General features: G+C 42.2%; 1 protein-coding gene across 2 annotated transcripts in view; it reads left to right on the top strand.

Moving 5' to 3' along the window:
• PDE4A (phosphodiesterase 4A) overlaps window positions 1-14,972 on the top strand; it is a 974,338-nt gene extending 959,366 nt beyond the window's left edge. For both annotated transcript variants that reach the window (XM_078640009.1, XM_078640014.1), the window contains exon 15: window positions 5,718-14,972. In XM_078640009.1, the coding sequence (XP_078496135.1) occupies window positions 5,718-6,137 (420 nt within the window). In that variant the 3' untranslated portion in view covers window positions 6,138-14,972. The remainder of the gene's footprint in view (window positions 1-5,717) is intronic.
• The last annotated feature ends 1,064 nt before the right edge of the window (window positions 14,973-16,036 follow it).

Raw genomic sequence — 16,036 nt, 5'->3', positions numbered from 1 at the left:
AGCCCCGTGATGAACCACCCGCTGTTATTACATTTTCCCAGAGCTGAGCGCCCAGATGAAATGTTATCGCTGGGGAAAGTCCAATGAGGTCAGAGGGTGCTGTCCTGTGAATGTACTCAGACCCTTTCCGGCGTGCGCGAGGCAGCACGTGGCCAGGGCACTAATCGTCATTAAGGCCCAAGCGTGTGTGGCTTGAGAGGGCACGCGCTGCTGGAGCCGGTGTCTGTCCAAGAGGCCGTGGGAAGGGGCTGGGGTGCGAACGGCCGGGACAAGGAAGCACCCGACACTGCTACGTGCACTCCCTCTTAGGCAATGGCATGCACAACTGAATATTCAACATGAAACTAAAGTTACATCCTCAGAAACCTGAATTTCTCCTCCTCTCATTGAGGGGCAGGAACTTCCCGTCGAAAAGTCTGGTTAACTCAAAAGCACCAGCAAATTAAAACTCTTGGCATCAAACTCCATAAACTAAGCCATGTTGGTTTACGGATCAAAGAGATGGCCGGGAACGGAAGATTTCATCTAAAACGTATCCCCAGCCTCAAGCTTTGTCTCCCAAAACAAGATCTTAAACTGGCTGTCCAAGCCCTAGGCAGTGTTTAATTTGTAAAAATTAAATACGGTGCCCAAATTTCTCTCCTATACCGTGTCCCTTACTGTGTTTTGAGATCCAAGTCCACACAGAGACAACACACACTGCACACACCAAACCACCCCTGCCCGCAGCTCTACTGCACACGGGATTTTCGCTATACCCGCTCATGAGTCTCTGTTAACCAATTCCTCCCACAAACCACCTCATGAAACACCAGCAGCGAGAAACCCCCCCAGCCAGATGAACCATGGACATAAAAAGCCCTCCTCCCGCCGCGCTCGCTCTCCCAGAGCGCGTGGGCTGCATTTATTTATTTAAATACACAATTACCAATCGGAGATGGGGGTTAATTGCAAGGAACTTACAAGAGCTTGCCCGGGACGCCCACTGCTGCCGCTGCACTCAGGCGGGCTCTGCTGCTCCTACCGCTTTCTCTGTGGGGTTTTTTTTAGCGGCTCCACGCAGCTTCTCGCCGGTGCTTTGTTGTTGTTTTTGAGGCGAGGGGAGCCGCCGGGACGCTGGGACGACATGCAGCGCTCCCATTCACCGACATGACCCATCACTAATCGCTGCTGAACACACTGTTTGTCACAGAGCAGACACAATGCCACCAGGTCAACATAACTACGACCCGTGTGGGAAGGCGTGACAGACTGGCCAGAGCACTGCGAATACAGATAAAAGGTTGAATTTAGGCGCTATACGGATGCTGATAACATAAAACAATCTTTGTATTTTGAGAGGGGTGGGTGTCTGTGGTGTTAGTGCCTCTGTAGGTATGTTGGCTTTGGTTTGCAGGACTACGGCTGTCAGGATGTGTATGTGTGTGTGTGTGTCAAGTACTCGCACAAATGCACACGTCTTTGTGTGGTTGCCTCGATGCCCATGAGTTATAACCTGGAAATCATTCTTGACAACAAAAAAACACACCAGGGTGCGCATAGGGGTGGATAGAGGGGCCGAAAAGAAAAGACAAAAGCATTAGTCGCCAAGACAAAAGCGCTCCAAAAGTCACGAAGCACTAGGCAGGCGATGCCAGCTCCCTCAGGGGGTGCGAGGGCACGGGGTCAAGGCATCACGGAGGGGACTCTTCGCTCACCCCACCCCCTGCCCACCAGCATTGCCCTCCAGGGCCCTTTGGTCACGGCTTTCACGGAGTCTACCAACTGAGAAGCTTCATAAAAGGTTTGCCTCTAGGCGCAGCGGAGAAAACTCATACTAAGATGTAAATCGGTGATAAGGAGCATTACGTTCATTACGTGGAGGGACATTCCCTGCCCCCGCAGCGCCGGAAACTAAATCCACTGAGGGGCTATGCGCTGGGTTGAATTGGGATTAAAAATCGTGCCGGGCACGTACAAAAGGTGGCCCACAATTGCATATTAAAAACTTCTTTGGCAACATTTTTATGAAAAAAAAAGGGAGGGAGGGGAAGCGTTATAAACAAGCCACGCAGGGCCCGCAAAAGGAAGCAAAATAAGCACCTACGGGCACACGGGGAGGGGGGGGCGGGTACGGACAGCGGGAGGGGGGGCGGGAACGGACAGCCACAGAAGAGCTGCGAGGGCGCAGCACTCCACTTCGGCCAAAGGCTTTTCCAAAATGAGGAAAACATCACGGGACAAAAAAAAAAAAAAGTACCCGCCCACAGCCACATGACGTCAGAAGTGGGTGGAGAGGGAAAAAAATGCAGGAACGCCCACGAATCTGGTCCGGCCATGACGGACAGATCTCTGTTCCAATGGCTAGCCTCCGTTTATGGAGCTAGTCAATGGAACAGAGGGCGGAAGAGGGCGGATTCAAGTGTCCCTTACTGTGAAGACTACAGATTTCTCTAGAGGCGGAGCTAAAAGCTCCGTGCTCCAGCGAAACCTAAAAACGGAATGAGAGGAGAAGGAAAAGGGAGAAAATAAATAAATTGAAAGTTTGTAAAATGCATTATTCTGAAGATTTTTTTTGTCTCAGCAACAATGCCCACAATCTCCTTAATAGAAAGGGTCGTGATCGTTCACTTTTCTAGGACGTTTCATTCCACGTGGCCCAAAGTAGGGGTATTTTATTTTTCTGGCTACTCCCTTGATGGGAAACACCCCTTTTTTTACCACTTTTTTCCTCTGCCCTTTTTGACTGATCACTCAGAATCTTTCCATGTAGAACTACCGTGCGGCTTTTTGGGAAAAATTTAATGAAAATTCGTTAAACTGTGCCAAAGTTATAAGAAGGAGAGAAAACGCTTTCCCTATGGAAACTAGGTCCTAACTATAACTACCTACTGGCGACCATCAGTAGGTACTATATACATACTAGGTATATGTAGGTCGCTAATAGGTATAGTTAGGACCTAGTTTCCATAGAAAAAGCTTTTTTAGTTCTGCTAATATCTTTAGCGCTGATTGACAAACCTTCACACATTTTTTTACATGTGTTTGCCACGGAATTCTGCTGCAGTCTGGAAAGTTTTGGAGCGATTTGTCAAGCTTGGGCTGAAAAAAAGGGGGTTCCAAAATGCATTTTCCCATGCAAATTCCCATAGGGATTTTAGACACGACTGCAGCCCAAACCGCTGAACGGAGTTAAACAAAGTTTGGCAGAAAGCTAGATCTTGATCCAGAAAAGGTGCTTTCAGTAATTTGGAGTAAATCTGTCAGTAGTTTTGAAGTTGTTAAAGAAATAAGATTTATGTATATCTATAGATGCGAAGCCACCGCTGTGGATCCGCACGCCTGTATTAATGCTGTGATTGGCTGGCCGCAACTTGATAGAAAAGTTGTCCCCACCATTTTGTGCATCAGAACGCAGCTCCCAGGGGGAAATTAAAGTGGAAATAGGATATAAGGGATCAGGCTATAGGTATCCTGACTCCATGGGACTGATGGAGGGGGTTGTGAGGGACTTCTCATGGGCAAGAAATGGTCCCAAAAATTTTTGGGGGGCGAGTGAGGATCTGCGGCTCCACCACAGCGCTCAGCACAGCCCACAATGTGAATCTGTTGGATCTGCCGATCCAGATCCCAATAAAAAAAAAATACACCCACTCACAGGCCACATACACATACTTATCCCCACTACCACTCACACATCCATACAGAGATTTACATACCCACTCATAGAACAAGAACACTACCCATACAGCCACTCACATACCCACTCAGAGATCCAAAAAGCACTCACACACCTACTCACATACCAATGCATGTAATCAAAAATCCCACTCACACACCTGTACAGCCATTCACACACCCCCTCAGAGACCCAGAAAACCACTCACAGACCCACAAAGCCAGTCACACACACACACACACCCTCAAGGAACCAGAAAAAATCACTCTCTTACCCATACAGCCACTCTCACACCCATAAAGCAACTCACATACTCACTCAGAGACCCAGGAAACACACACACACACACTGAGGCACTCACACACCCATGTACACACCCATACAGCCACTCACACACCCACTCACAAATCCACAAAGCCACTCACACATGCTCTGGCACACCCACCACACACTCATATACCCACTACATACCCACACAACCACTCACACCCGTATTCAGCCAGGATACAAGGATGTAATCGTTAGTAAATAGCATTAAAAAAATGTAGAATGATGCATTATTCTTTACCTATGATCCTCCTTGAAACACATAACTTCCAATAAGCAAATACATACATTTTACTGAACCTCTTGATGACTACCACTACATAAACATCCTCCCTATGGTTCCCTATCATGAACATGAGCCCTCTTGCCTGTCCCCCGCATAGGAATCGTTCCACATAGGACTAGCCTCAAGCTACCTCATTATGTTTTTATATTATATCGTCGAATTAGATGTGGGTGGATATGTGAGAGTTTCTTGTTAATTGCTGTTTTGACATTCGTTTTGTAATTAGGATATGTACTGTGATTACCATATTACTGTAATTGGTGTTCTAACATGATATCTTTATAGTGCATCGTATACAAACTTTTATGTCCTCAATTGTACGCCTACAATGTAACTTTATGAAAGACTGACAGAAGAATGTCATATATAGGACCATCTGTGTCCCTAACCTAACCGCAAATCCAACTGCCAATTAATTTGTAACCTATTGGTATTTCCTTCTTCTTTTGTAGTTCTTTCTTTATTTCTATTATCATTATAATTATTATTATTATTATTATTATTATCATTTATAACCACACTTGTAAATGTACTTCAACTCATGCCAATTTGTGATTTTCTTTTATTTTCATTCGTCATCTATGTTTTTGTTCTTTTCCTTGAAAACCCAATAAAAATGATTTAAACATTTTAAAAAAGGATTTGAAAAAAAAAAGTGGAAATTCACTGAAAAACAAAGGTTACAGGAACTTTATGGTTAGGAAATAGAATTTTTGTAACTCTTAGAAATTGACTAAAACACCAAAGGTTACAGGGATGTTATATTTAGGTTCATATTTCACCCCCACAAAACCATGGAAATTCAGCTGTTATAGTTATCTCAAGTAAGTATAACTCATGGCCTAAGGTGTCTGTAACTCACGCCCTCGCCATGCACTACTAATTACCTCACTCATGACATCATTGATAATATCACTAAAACATTTGCAGTGAAATTATTGATGAGAAAACAATGAATGATGGGGTTGCGAGGTACAGTTACCTTAGGGCAAGAGTTATAGTTACCTGTGATAACTGACTGCTGAATTTCTATGGTTTTGTGTGTGTGTAAAATCTGAACCAAATTATAATGTCCTGTAACCTTTGGTTCTTTAGTGAATTGTTAAGGTTTTAAAATTCTATTTACGAACTATAACATCCCTGTAACCTTTTTTTTTCAGTAACTATATATACACATATAGTTACCTACTTACCTTAACTAGACTTCCATGCATGGTAAAGGTATGCATGGTGAAATACCAAAAAATGCATGACTGGTAAATGCATGCATGGTAAAAGCTATGTGGTAAAGGCACTGCATGGTTAACCCTACTTTGTAAAGGATGCTTTTCCCTGTTGAATGTTTTGAATATCTGCCCATGAGAAGTGGTGGTGAAACCATTAACAAGTACATTTAAAAAGGCCCAAAAGGATGGTAACTGGTTATTTTTTTCTTATCCTTTCCAGGTGGGATTTATTGATTACATTGTCCATCCTCTGTGGGAGACCTGGGCAGACTTGGTTCACCCTGATGCACAAGACATTCTGGACACCTTGGAAGATAACCGGGATTGGTACCAGAGCATGATCCCACAAAGCCCATCACCACCGCCGGATGACCCTGACAAGGATGAGGAAGCTTGCATAGAGAAGTTTCAGTTCGAACTGACTCTTGAGGAAGAGGGCGAGGAGTCAGACCAGTCTGATAAGGACCAGCAAAGCCCTGGTGAGGACAGCAGCTTCCATACGGCGGAGGACAGGCGCTTTTGCACGCAAGAGGTCTCCGACGAGGACGATGTGGGATCAGGGCCCATCTTTACAACAGACGATGCGCACAGCGGACCGGATCACGTTGCCTCCTATGACTCTTTAATGGGGGAGTCTTGAACCACTTCTGTAAGGACCCACAAAAACAACAAAATATAAATGTACTTTTCCTTTCTCCCTCGTTTTTTTTAAAATATATATTTTTAAAAAAAAAAAGTGAACCTAACACAAATCTGTAGATCCAGGCCTGCTTGGAGCATAGGAAGCCTTCGCCATACAAATATGTTTCAGCTCTGGAACTTGTTTCTTCTTTTCTTTCAACGGATGCAACAAGAAAAACAAAAAGTCTTTGGAATATTTTTTATCTTTTTTTCCCACCAGATTTTTTTGTTTGTTTTCCGTTTTAAATGTGCGGCGATGAAAAGCCATTTTCAAAAAAGGAAAAAGAAGAAAACTAATGGTTCTCCAAAGGATTGGGAGATTTAAAATAAAGCAGGTTGATGGGGTGGGAGTGTTGGGTGGGGGAGATATTAAGTAGTAAGTATTATTTTATTATATATATATTTTTTATTTTTCAGTGAAGAATGTTTTAAATGCATTTTTGGCAAGAAGGAGATGATTTTCCATTTGCCATTGCACTATGTGCTCATCTGGCTTTACCGCCAGCCTGGTAATGGAGAAAGAAACACAGAATAAACGAACAAATGAAATGTTGAGTGCAAAGAACCCTGAAACTAGAAGAGAGTGGCATGCCTTCTGTCATCTGCCAGCGCTAATTTTTGCACCAAGCTATGGCACCGGTAGCAGCGAGACAAGACCTGTTCAGGGTTTTCCTTTTTTTATGTTATATATATTTTTTGATGGGGGTATTTTATATATATTTTTTAGATGTTAATTTATTGTTATTTTGGGCTCCACTTGAGAGCCTCAATCATGCCATATTCTTGGAAAATGGAGAAAATTTGCCAGCGGAGGCAGGGTTGGAAAGGATTCCACCTTTCAAAGAAAAGACAGAAACACTAGGAGATTGACAGCCTGTCTTCCTCTGTTTGTTTGTTTTCTTTTGCACAAAATGGCAATACACGCGGAACAATTGTGGAACGCGTATCAAGAGAAAGGCTAGTCGCTGGTTTCAGACACGCACTTGCCAGGACAGTGGTGGGGCATCAAGATGCTGAATCATGTTTCCACCAACTGTTAAGCAGTTTTTCAGATTTTTAATTTTCTGTTGTTGCTTACAATTCCATGTTTATATGCAAGGGATGTAGCTGTCAGGTAGTCCCAAGACAATGCACCTCCATCTGAGTTGGGATAAAAACAGAGATCCAGTCCAGCAAATATTGATATTTTCTTGCCACTTGACAATTAATTTTTCATGGTAACTCGTTCCCCCATCTCGAGCCCTGGTGGCAGCATACACGCATAGGTCATTCCTCCCCCGGATAATGATTCTAGGCAGATCAGACCCCTTTGTGTGTCCCATGTGTATGGCTAAAAATACTCCAGTAAACGTCTGACGTTTAAAACATGCATGACCCGTTTTACATGTCTGTTTCTTAGTTGATGACAACCTGATACACCTGAAACACAGTAAAGTGCACTCAGCTGTAGAATGAAATACTTCATTTTGTTTTCTCTTTGTGGCCTGTGCACTTTATAGTCATTTTCGAGGAGTATGGTGGCCAAGAGGAGGGGGGTAGTAATTTTTATAGGCTGAAAAATATTTCGAGGATGACAAGTTCTCAAGAATAAGAGATGGGATTCTGAGGTCTGCTATATTTTGATGCTCAGAGAATTTGCAGGGTTTCCGTTAGATATGTGTGAGGGAGAAAGCATATTCGTGGTGACTAGATTTGCGTGCCCATTCAGCCCAGGAACAAAGTCTAGGCTTCAGGTGTGCATCTTCTCCCATAATGCTCTACTTCACCAGTGAAAACTGATCACTCTGCCCCGCCCAACAAAGCTGACATCCTCTGCAGTATGCAGTGCACGTGCAACTGACAACTCCTAACTCCAACCAAAAATATTACCACTTCTCAAATCTTCTTAGGGCGTAATAAACGTCAAATGATGCAGCTTATGATTGGGGATTTATTTGTTTGTGTTATCAGACTAACAAAAATACACATGTGGTAGTTTGCTTTATGTATGACATCTGGCCAAAAGGACCTGTCCTGTGCCACACCACTGAGTCTACAATACAACTTTGTTTTTTAGCGATTTTGTGAACAACTTTGCCAATTTTCAGAGAACAACGCCCTAAACACGATCTTTTTAGAAATGCTTTCTAAATTTACTGTCATCCTGTTAGCCTTTCCCGAGGGTCAACGTTTTGTTTCAGCAAAACAGAAAGCTCGGACATCTTAATGGAAAAATAAATTAAACGAAATCCCTATCCTTGATGAAACCACATCCGTTAGAGAAATAATCCAATGTATGCGGAGGGCTAAACTTCCATCGAAAGCCTATATTCCAGCATTTGGAAAGTGGAATTCCACCAACAAAGCCATGGCAAATGAACATTTTATTTTCTATCTTTACAAATATTTTATAATATCGGACAGTGTCCTTCTTTTAAGAAATGCTTATAGACATGGAATTGTGCATCTTATCTCATTTTGCTACTTTCAATTTTTGCCTTAACAAAATTTGCCATGAAACAGGTGTGTGTGTGTGCACGCGTGTGTCCATGCATGTTTGTATGTCAGGGAGTATTGGTGTGTAGTGATTTTGAGGGGCATGTCTAGGAGAGGGAAGACTAGGAAAATAAAAGGAGAGCTACATGTTTGTGGTAAGCCTCTCTTTCTGTGCTGTGTGCAGCTACTTCCTAGGGTATATGGGGCCCTAATTTAGGGAGATACAGTCATTGCACAGGATTGTGCGCTTTAATCACCTTGTCATTATTACTGCACAGGTGAGTGTCTTGAGTTAAAGTATTTACACTGAGGGTTCGAGGGCTTAGGATACAATTCCACACAAAAGTCAGACATATTAATTTTTAATAGAGGAGATTCTTAATGATCTTTCTTACATACAGTGTAAATGATGCCCCTTTTGCCTTCAAACCTGTCTGCGCCATTTTGCTTCACCAAGATTGTAAACGGCCGAGTGTCTCTGTTTCGGGATGGCAGGGCGCCCGTTGTCCATTGGATTTCCTTTTTGGACAGATTCCAAAATAATGTATGACCCAAGTGTCTTCTTCAAATGTTTCACTGCAAACAAATTTCCATATTCATAACAAGGCCTAAAGTGAGTACTTTATCTTCATCAACGCGCGCAAGATTTTCAGGACAATCACAGATTAAGGAGATTTGATTCATTGTATGTAAATGTATCTCCTCTTGATCTACTTAAAACCCGGCATGAATCTGGCTCTCCTGGCCCAACCTTTGCCACCCGCTTTCTGACTATATGCCTCTTGATAAGGCTGCTAAAACTGGTGAAGCAAGAAGATCAAATCTGCCTGACTGCAAAAGACATTGCTAGATTTGCAGCACTCCCATAACAGGTTGTTAAGAAATCTAGAAGGCTTAGACATTTAATGCAAAAAGCGATAAAATCCAACCCATGGTGGGCCCATAGTGCCAAAACTTAACAAATAGGCTTATTGTGTTATTGGCCAGCTTGTGCACAGAACTGCTGTTTATGCTATATGCAAGTCCTTCAAAATTAGCTGAAATTAAGCTCCAAGAGAAAGGCTGATTGTTCTGGGGGTGGCATACTTTGGTCAAGGGGGAACCCAGAATTATTATACATATCTCTCCGTTCCACTGTGATCACTTGTTCTGTTCCACACCTTGGTTATGTGGTATGGGACAGTGTGTAGGTTTTCAGGGGGATTATATTGTTGCCTGGAGTAAAACTGAACTTCAGAACTGTTTATTTTTTGCGGGATGGTTTGTTGCACCTCATTTAAGTAAAGTAGGTCATCCGTGCTGTTTGCCATCCAGTTAAGAGGTGGAACACCATCACACGTGCCTCACTGAATAGTACTACCAGCTGTAACTGGAGGGAGGAGAGTAAGCGGTTAGCTGACAGGCTGACTACAGATATATTTGGAGCTGAGAGAAAATTAAAAAACAAATGTTGTGGTGTTGAATAGGATTGTGCAGTTGGGGTAGAGGCCTTTCTGTTTTTAAAAGTAGGACTGTGGAAGACTTTTCATTTATCCTGCCGTGGGAAATCCAAAATGGCCGCTGCACACATCCTGCTCATTTGAGAAATGGCGTTTTGATAGCATGGATGGTATGCAGTCATGCCTGCATACGGTCTGTACCCAATAAACACGTAATTGATATAGGGCCCACTAAAGAAATAACTAAAACAATAATTATATTGTTTTTGTGTGTGTGTGTATCCACATGCAGACAAAGGCAGACAACAAACTACACAATCATATTCATTATCTTCCACATATGTAAGGCAAGGAGGTATTATTTATGTTTCAGGGCTACCTGCCTTACACATTATTGATAAATGTCACTCCCTCGGGGCAACTTAGTCGCATAATTAAAACTGTCACTTCTCATGAGGCAGCATGGTTGCATCAAGTAAGCAGTGGCTCACAAGAGGTGGCATGCCTACAAAGCTAATGTAGTCACTTGCTAAGGGCAACATGCTTACATAGTTTAATAAATCACCAGGGGACAGCATTGAAGTTGTAGCAGTCTCTTACTAGTGGCAGCATAGCTACATGGTAAAACCTGTTATTTGCCATGGCAGCAACGTTAGATAGTTATCGCATTTGCTCACTACATATAACACAGGACCAAAAGGCACTTACGAGAGACTCTATAGTTACATATTTTAAGTAATTGTTCCTTATCAAGATCCCCTCCAATTACACTCTTTAATCAGTCAATTACTGGGAAGGCACTATGACAGCAGTCAAATAGCTATAACACTCACTCTCTAGGAGAGCATACTTTCATAGCATCAGTCACTTACTTTAGACGACATATGTACACAGATACTTTGCCACTCAACCAATCAGACCTTTGCACCAATGGGTGCACTGACAAACAACCAAAGGGCCAGATTTGCAAACACCAAGCCAAAATGTTGTCGGAAAAATGTAAGACACTAGATAATATAGAGTCTTCATGCCGAATTTATGAGTTGGTAACCTGGTTACTCCAAAAAAAACATGGCCGATATCCCGTCTGACTCATAACTAGTTCAATAAATCCTATGGCACTTTTAATAAAGCCTTATAGTCTGCTGCAGAGGACTCTACTAGTTGTTGAAGGGCCTGAATCCGAGTAACAGTTCTGAACCAAAGGAAAGGAGGGCCTATAATAAGGTAGGGGGCCTTTAACAACCGGTATTGCCGAAGGTAGAAGGGCCATAAGGCTGTTAGAACATTTCACCCTCTGAGGGTAGAATGTTCTAACTTAAAAGGGTATAACCACCACAAAGGCACACGTTGAAGCAGAAGACCTATACAAGCCATTTTTAGCCCTGAAGCCATTATTAGCCCTGAAACACTCCACTGTCTCCAATGGAGCTCTCAACATTCCAATTTTCTAATAAGGCAGACCAGGTATCTGTCACATTTATGACAGAATACCTGTCCATCAAGCTCTAAATAAAGCTTTAAATCATGATTTTTTTGTACTCCGTGCCTGTAGTTGGTTGTTACAAATATCCTTGCAAAAGGCTCTCCCAGGTCTTTCCAGCACAAAGATCTCACCATTAGTGACTAGGGCTAAGCTCATCCCAACTCCCACTCTTGGGCACATTCAAAGCTCATCATTTTATGTCAGTCATGCAGTGAATTTTCAAAGTTATACTTTTGAAAATGTCTCAATGGTAAATGTTCAAGAGTAAGACAGATAGGCAACAATTCAACTTATTTGTCTCATTCCAAATGATCAATCAGAATTTAAAGTGGAGATTCTTAAAAAACTGAAACACTGAAATTCAAAATCTAATTTTCCTATTCTTTGTCTTTGAAGTGCTGAGTGATTCTCATGATCAACCATCCTTCAGTATTTCTGGGAGCGACAGTGGTGAACTATATTGCAGTAATTTTGGGGTTTGTAGAAACTAGATAAGCAAAGATTTAGGGGATATTGTAGACCTGGTCGGGTGAGCCACCAGACTGCCAAGATGTCAGAGGTAGCGCTTACCCAAATCTAGAGATTGATTCTAGTGTGGACAGTGGTTTTTGCCAAAAGTGTTCTGCGAAGAAGGCCAGAGCACTTTTAGCATAAAAGCATGGTGTGGTGGTCGGGAAGAGGCAAAATCAGTGTTGGAAGTCCTGCCTTACATATGGCGGCCTTTCCAATGTCAGAGCCATGGCAGCCCAGTTTAGGCTTAGTTTCTCTCAACAGAGCAGTTTAAAGGCTCTGTTGTCAGAAACGTGGGCGTTCCACCACCTCCACATGAGGCAGGGGAACTGAGACATGGGTAGACAGGGCATCAGCTCATACTTGGCAGATGCCGCATCACCAGCAGCCTCTTAATAATTTACTTAGTTTGATGCACTGATGTCTCCACAACACCACTGCAGCTTGCACAGCATATAGATGTTCTCTAGGGCTTGAAACGTGACCCAAGTTCTAATCCTAACTTTCCCGACAATTTTTGTGATCAAAACCAATATTTATTTACAGCATCTCCATGCGCCTTGGACCCTTGAGTTGCAAAAATTGTGAATCTCAGAACACGTGACAAATCTAGGGGTTTCTGCAAATATCTAGAATGTTCAGATAAGGCTTCTAACCACAAACACTATGGTGGGCATCTTTGTTTCCTCCTCTATTACATTTGCAGTCGAATCCACTCCACCTCAGCGGAAGTGTTCATTCTAAATAAGCACATTAATATCGTCACCGTGAGTCTCTAGGTGTTAGCCACTTACTTCCCAACAGTTATCTGTCACTTTCCATAGCACTTCTTTGAATAGAAATATGTTTTTTAATAATGTACGATGGTGAAGTTGGACATAGTGTACATACGAGTGTGCCCATTTAGACATGCATGGGACAAGTACATAAGGGGTAGTCAATACCGAGACGGTACCTGCACACAGCACACTAACAGGCTCCTTACTTTTACTTAAAAGGCGGCCTGCCCCTGGCGTCAAGAAGTGAGTGAATGGTGGTTTGTGGCAAATGTGTTCCTTAGAATTCTACAGGCACCTCCTGGAAGCAATACATGATGCAACCTAGCTTATTTTTATCATTAGACACACATTTCTGTTGGTGCCGGTCAACTGGAGACAGAGCATGTCAGCTTTAAAAAGGGGACTTATTTCTGCCTCTAGAAGCTTAGCTGCTTCTTGTGACAATCTTATGCGAGGTGATTGGAGGGCAGAGACGCAAGACTTATATTTGCATAGCCCTGGCACCTGATAAAATGGCTACTTGTGATTATGGAGGCCTCTGTTGAATAGTCATGACTGGACATTCTTGCAGAACACACGCCTGACCTATCATCAACACATTTTTCATCTTGAATGATGAAGAAAACCCTGCCAAGTCAGTTGAGCAAGCTTGTTGTTAAAAATCTCCTTGGACCCTGTTAACCAAATGAATTAACGTCATTCACCGGAAAATAGCCATGGTAGTGTCAAGGCAATTTAGCTTGAACCTCTTTTCCTGAACTTAACTGGTATGTTTTTAAGCCTCTCCACCGGAGGAAGAATTTTTGTTTCATATGTGCAGCTGCCTAAATCATCACGTTGTCCTATATAACCTGAATGTCCACGTTTGTGTTTGCCCTGTGTTACAGCAGTGCCCTAGCCAGAGTCTTGATGACATTTTAGGCTTGCTACGTTGGCGTTTTTCCCCACTTGTGGGAGGTTTAGAGTATCTAGCATTTGTACTGGGGATGTTATGACCACATTGGCAAGAGCCTATTTTTGTGACTTACAACTGCTCAAGGGGCACCAGCATGACATAGTGTGCTAGAATGTATAGCACAGTAGCCAGAGATCCAACTTGTGAGGTGCTATGCCCTCCCGTTCTGTTATGGGAGGACATCATAGCCTTCCTTAGGTGACATAGCTGAAGTTTCTTCAGGACCAGCTGTCTTGAATGAGAACCTTTGGTTGCTTTTGCATGCTTGAGAAAAATGAACAGCGGGGCTTCTTTTCACTCTATTGTGATTCTTTTATTTAATATTTTATAGTAGGGTGAGTCTAGAAAGCTGATACTCTCTCTCTCAGTAAAAAGATGGGAAATGCACCAATTTAATTAATAATTTTCTATTTTTGATTTTGTTGCTTGGAAGTGAAAGGGTAGCTGAATACAAGAGACTGTGTCCTAAAAGGGGAGAAATACCTTGGTCAGGAGAGGAATTTAAGCAAAGAATAGGAAAAACAAGCCAAGATACCTGAAATTTAAGATGGTTTGTTACTGGATTTTACGCTTTATCATGATTGCTTCCTGGAGGTGCCTGCAACTCCTAATCTGATCTATTTTATAAAGCAAAAACTGTGTCTCTGCTAACTTGTCTACAAAAAAGACACTATCTTCTCTTCTAGGGAAGAGAGCGAGAATGAACGAGAGAGAGAAACAGAAAAAGCAAAGTGAAAAACTTTTGTTTTCTGCACACAGTTTCACCGTGAACTCAAAGGTTGTGTTTATTAAAGAAAAACAAAGACAAAAAAATACAAGCACTGTCTTGTGACTTGCCTCAAAGAAAATTGAATTTTCATATAGTCATGCACCATTCGTCCATATTGTTAGTACGTACTGTTTTGTCCATTCCTCCTCACTTAGAACGTAATCTGAAAAGCAGCCCGGACTCTATCTGAAGACAGTGGTCATAACAAAGTTCCCAAGAGTTAGCCATCATACCCCTTGCATGCTATCACCGTCCTATAGGAACCTCCACAAATCATGAAATAGCTTCCGAACCAAAGCAGTCTCCCCGCTGCAAGGAACATTCTTATCCTCGTGCCTGAGGACAGGACAGGATGCGAAGAAAAGTGAGCACGTAAAACATATATATATATATATATATATATATATATATATATATATATATATATATATATATATATATATATATATATATATATATATATATATATATATATATATATATATATATATATATATATATATATATATATATATATATATATATATATATATATATATATGGAGAGGGAAAGAGAGAAAAAATAATTTATCAGGGGGAAGCCCATGACAAACTCTTGTGTTGTTCTAGGCTGCTTACTACTCAATAACAACTGTTGGCCAATGAAATGAGATCTATTTCTGCTTTGAGTGTCCTGCGTATTTTCAACGCTCTGTGTATAAGAAATTATAAATGTGCATTTCCACATTGTGGTGTGATACAGAAACTCCTATCAGTGCATTCACCATGCCTGTTATTAACTGACTGCATCAAAGATCGTCCATCTTTGCGGGGGTGCTTATTTTTTGGGTGGGGGGGTACAGAAAGGAAGTCTGAAACTGGTCTCCTATGCATTGCTGTTTAATTCGACAGTGTCGCTGTGTACTACATTGCTAAAGGTCTTGTTTTATATTACATGTTTGGCTATTGCCGAAACTAGTGGTTTCAAGCACCATTCATGACAATGGCTCCATACTTGTGTATTGTCAATTGTGGATATAGCGCTGTTCCTGCGAATCACAGATTTCCAGCCAATTCGAAGACCAATGTGCTTTGCTTACTCTCATAAAGCTGCAGACAAAGTGTGTTCTCCCTCTAGAATGCGAAGAAATTGCTGTCTTCTGCCTGGGTGGTGCCTGTACTCTGCAGTTTCTGGGTGTCTTGCCGCCTGGTCCATCTGGAGTCTCAGGGTCCTGTTTGGTCTGTTAGCGGGCTCTTAATGGTCTGATGGTCCTGTGTGTACTCTGTCAGGTTGTGTATGCTTTGTTGAGGAACTCTACTGCACCATATGAGTTCTGAGTGTTATGCTTACACAAACCACTTTTATGTCGTAGAATAAAACCTCAGATGAAATATAGCCCTGTACCTCTCGGCTGCCCATGCACAAGTCTTTCTCTCTCTTTCTCTCTCTGTTTATATATTTCAAC

The sequence above is a fragment of the Lissotriton helveticus genome, chromosome 1_1, assembly GCF_964261635.1.
Source record: "Lissotriton helveticus chromosome 1_1, aLisHel1.1, whole genome shotgun sequence".
In the NCBI taxonomy this organism is placed as follows: domain Eukaryota; kingdom Metazoa; phylum Chordata; class Amphibia; order Caudata; family Salamandridae; genus Lissotriton; species Lissotriton helveticus.
Note: the sequence above shows the minus strand (reverse complement) of the source record. Positions and strands in the feature narration are given on the sequence as shown.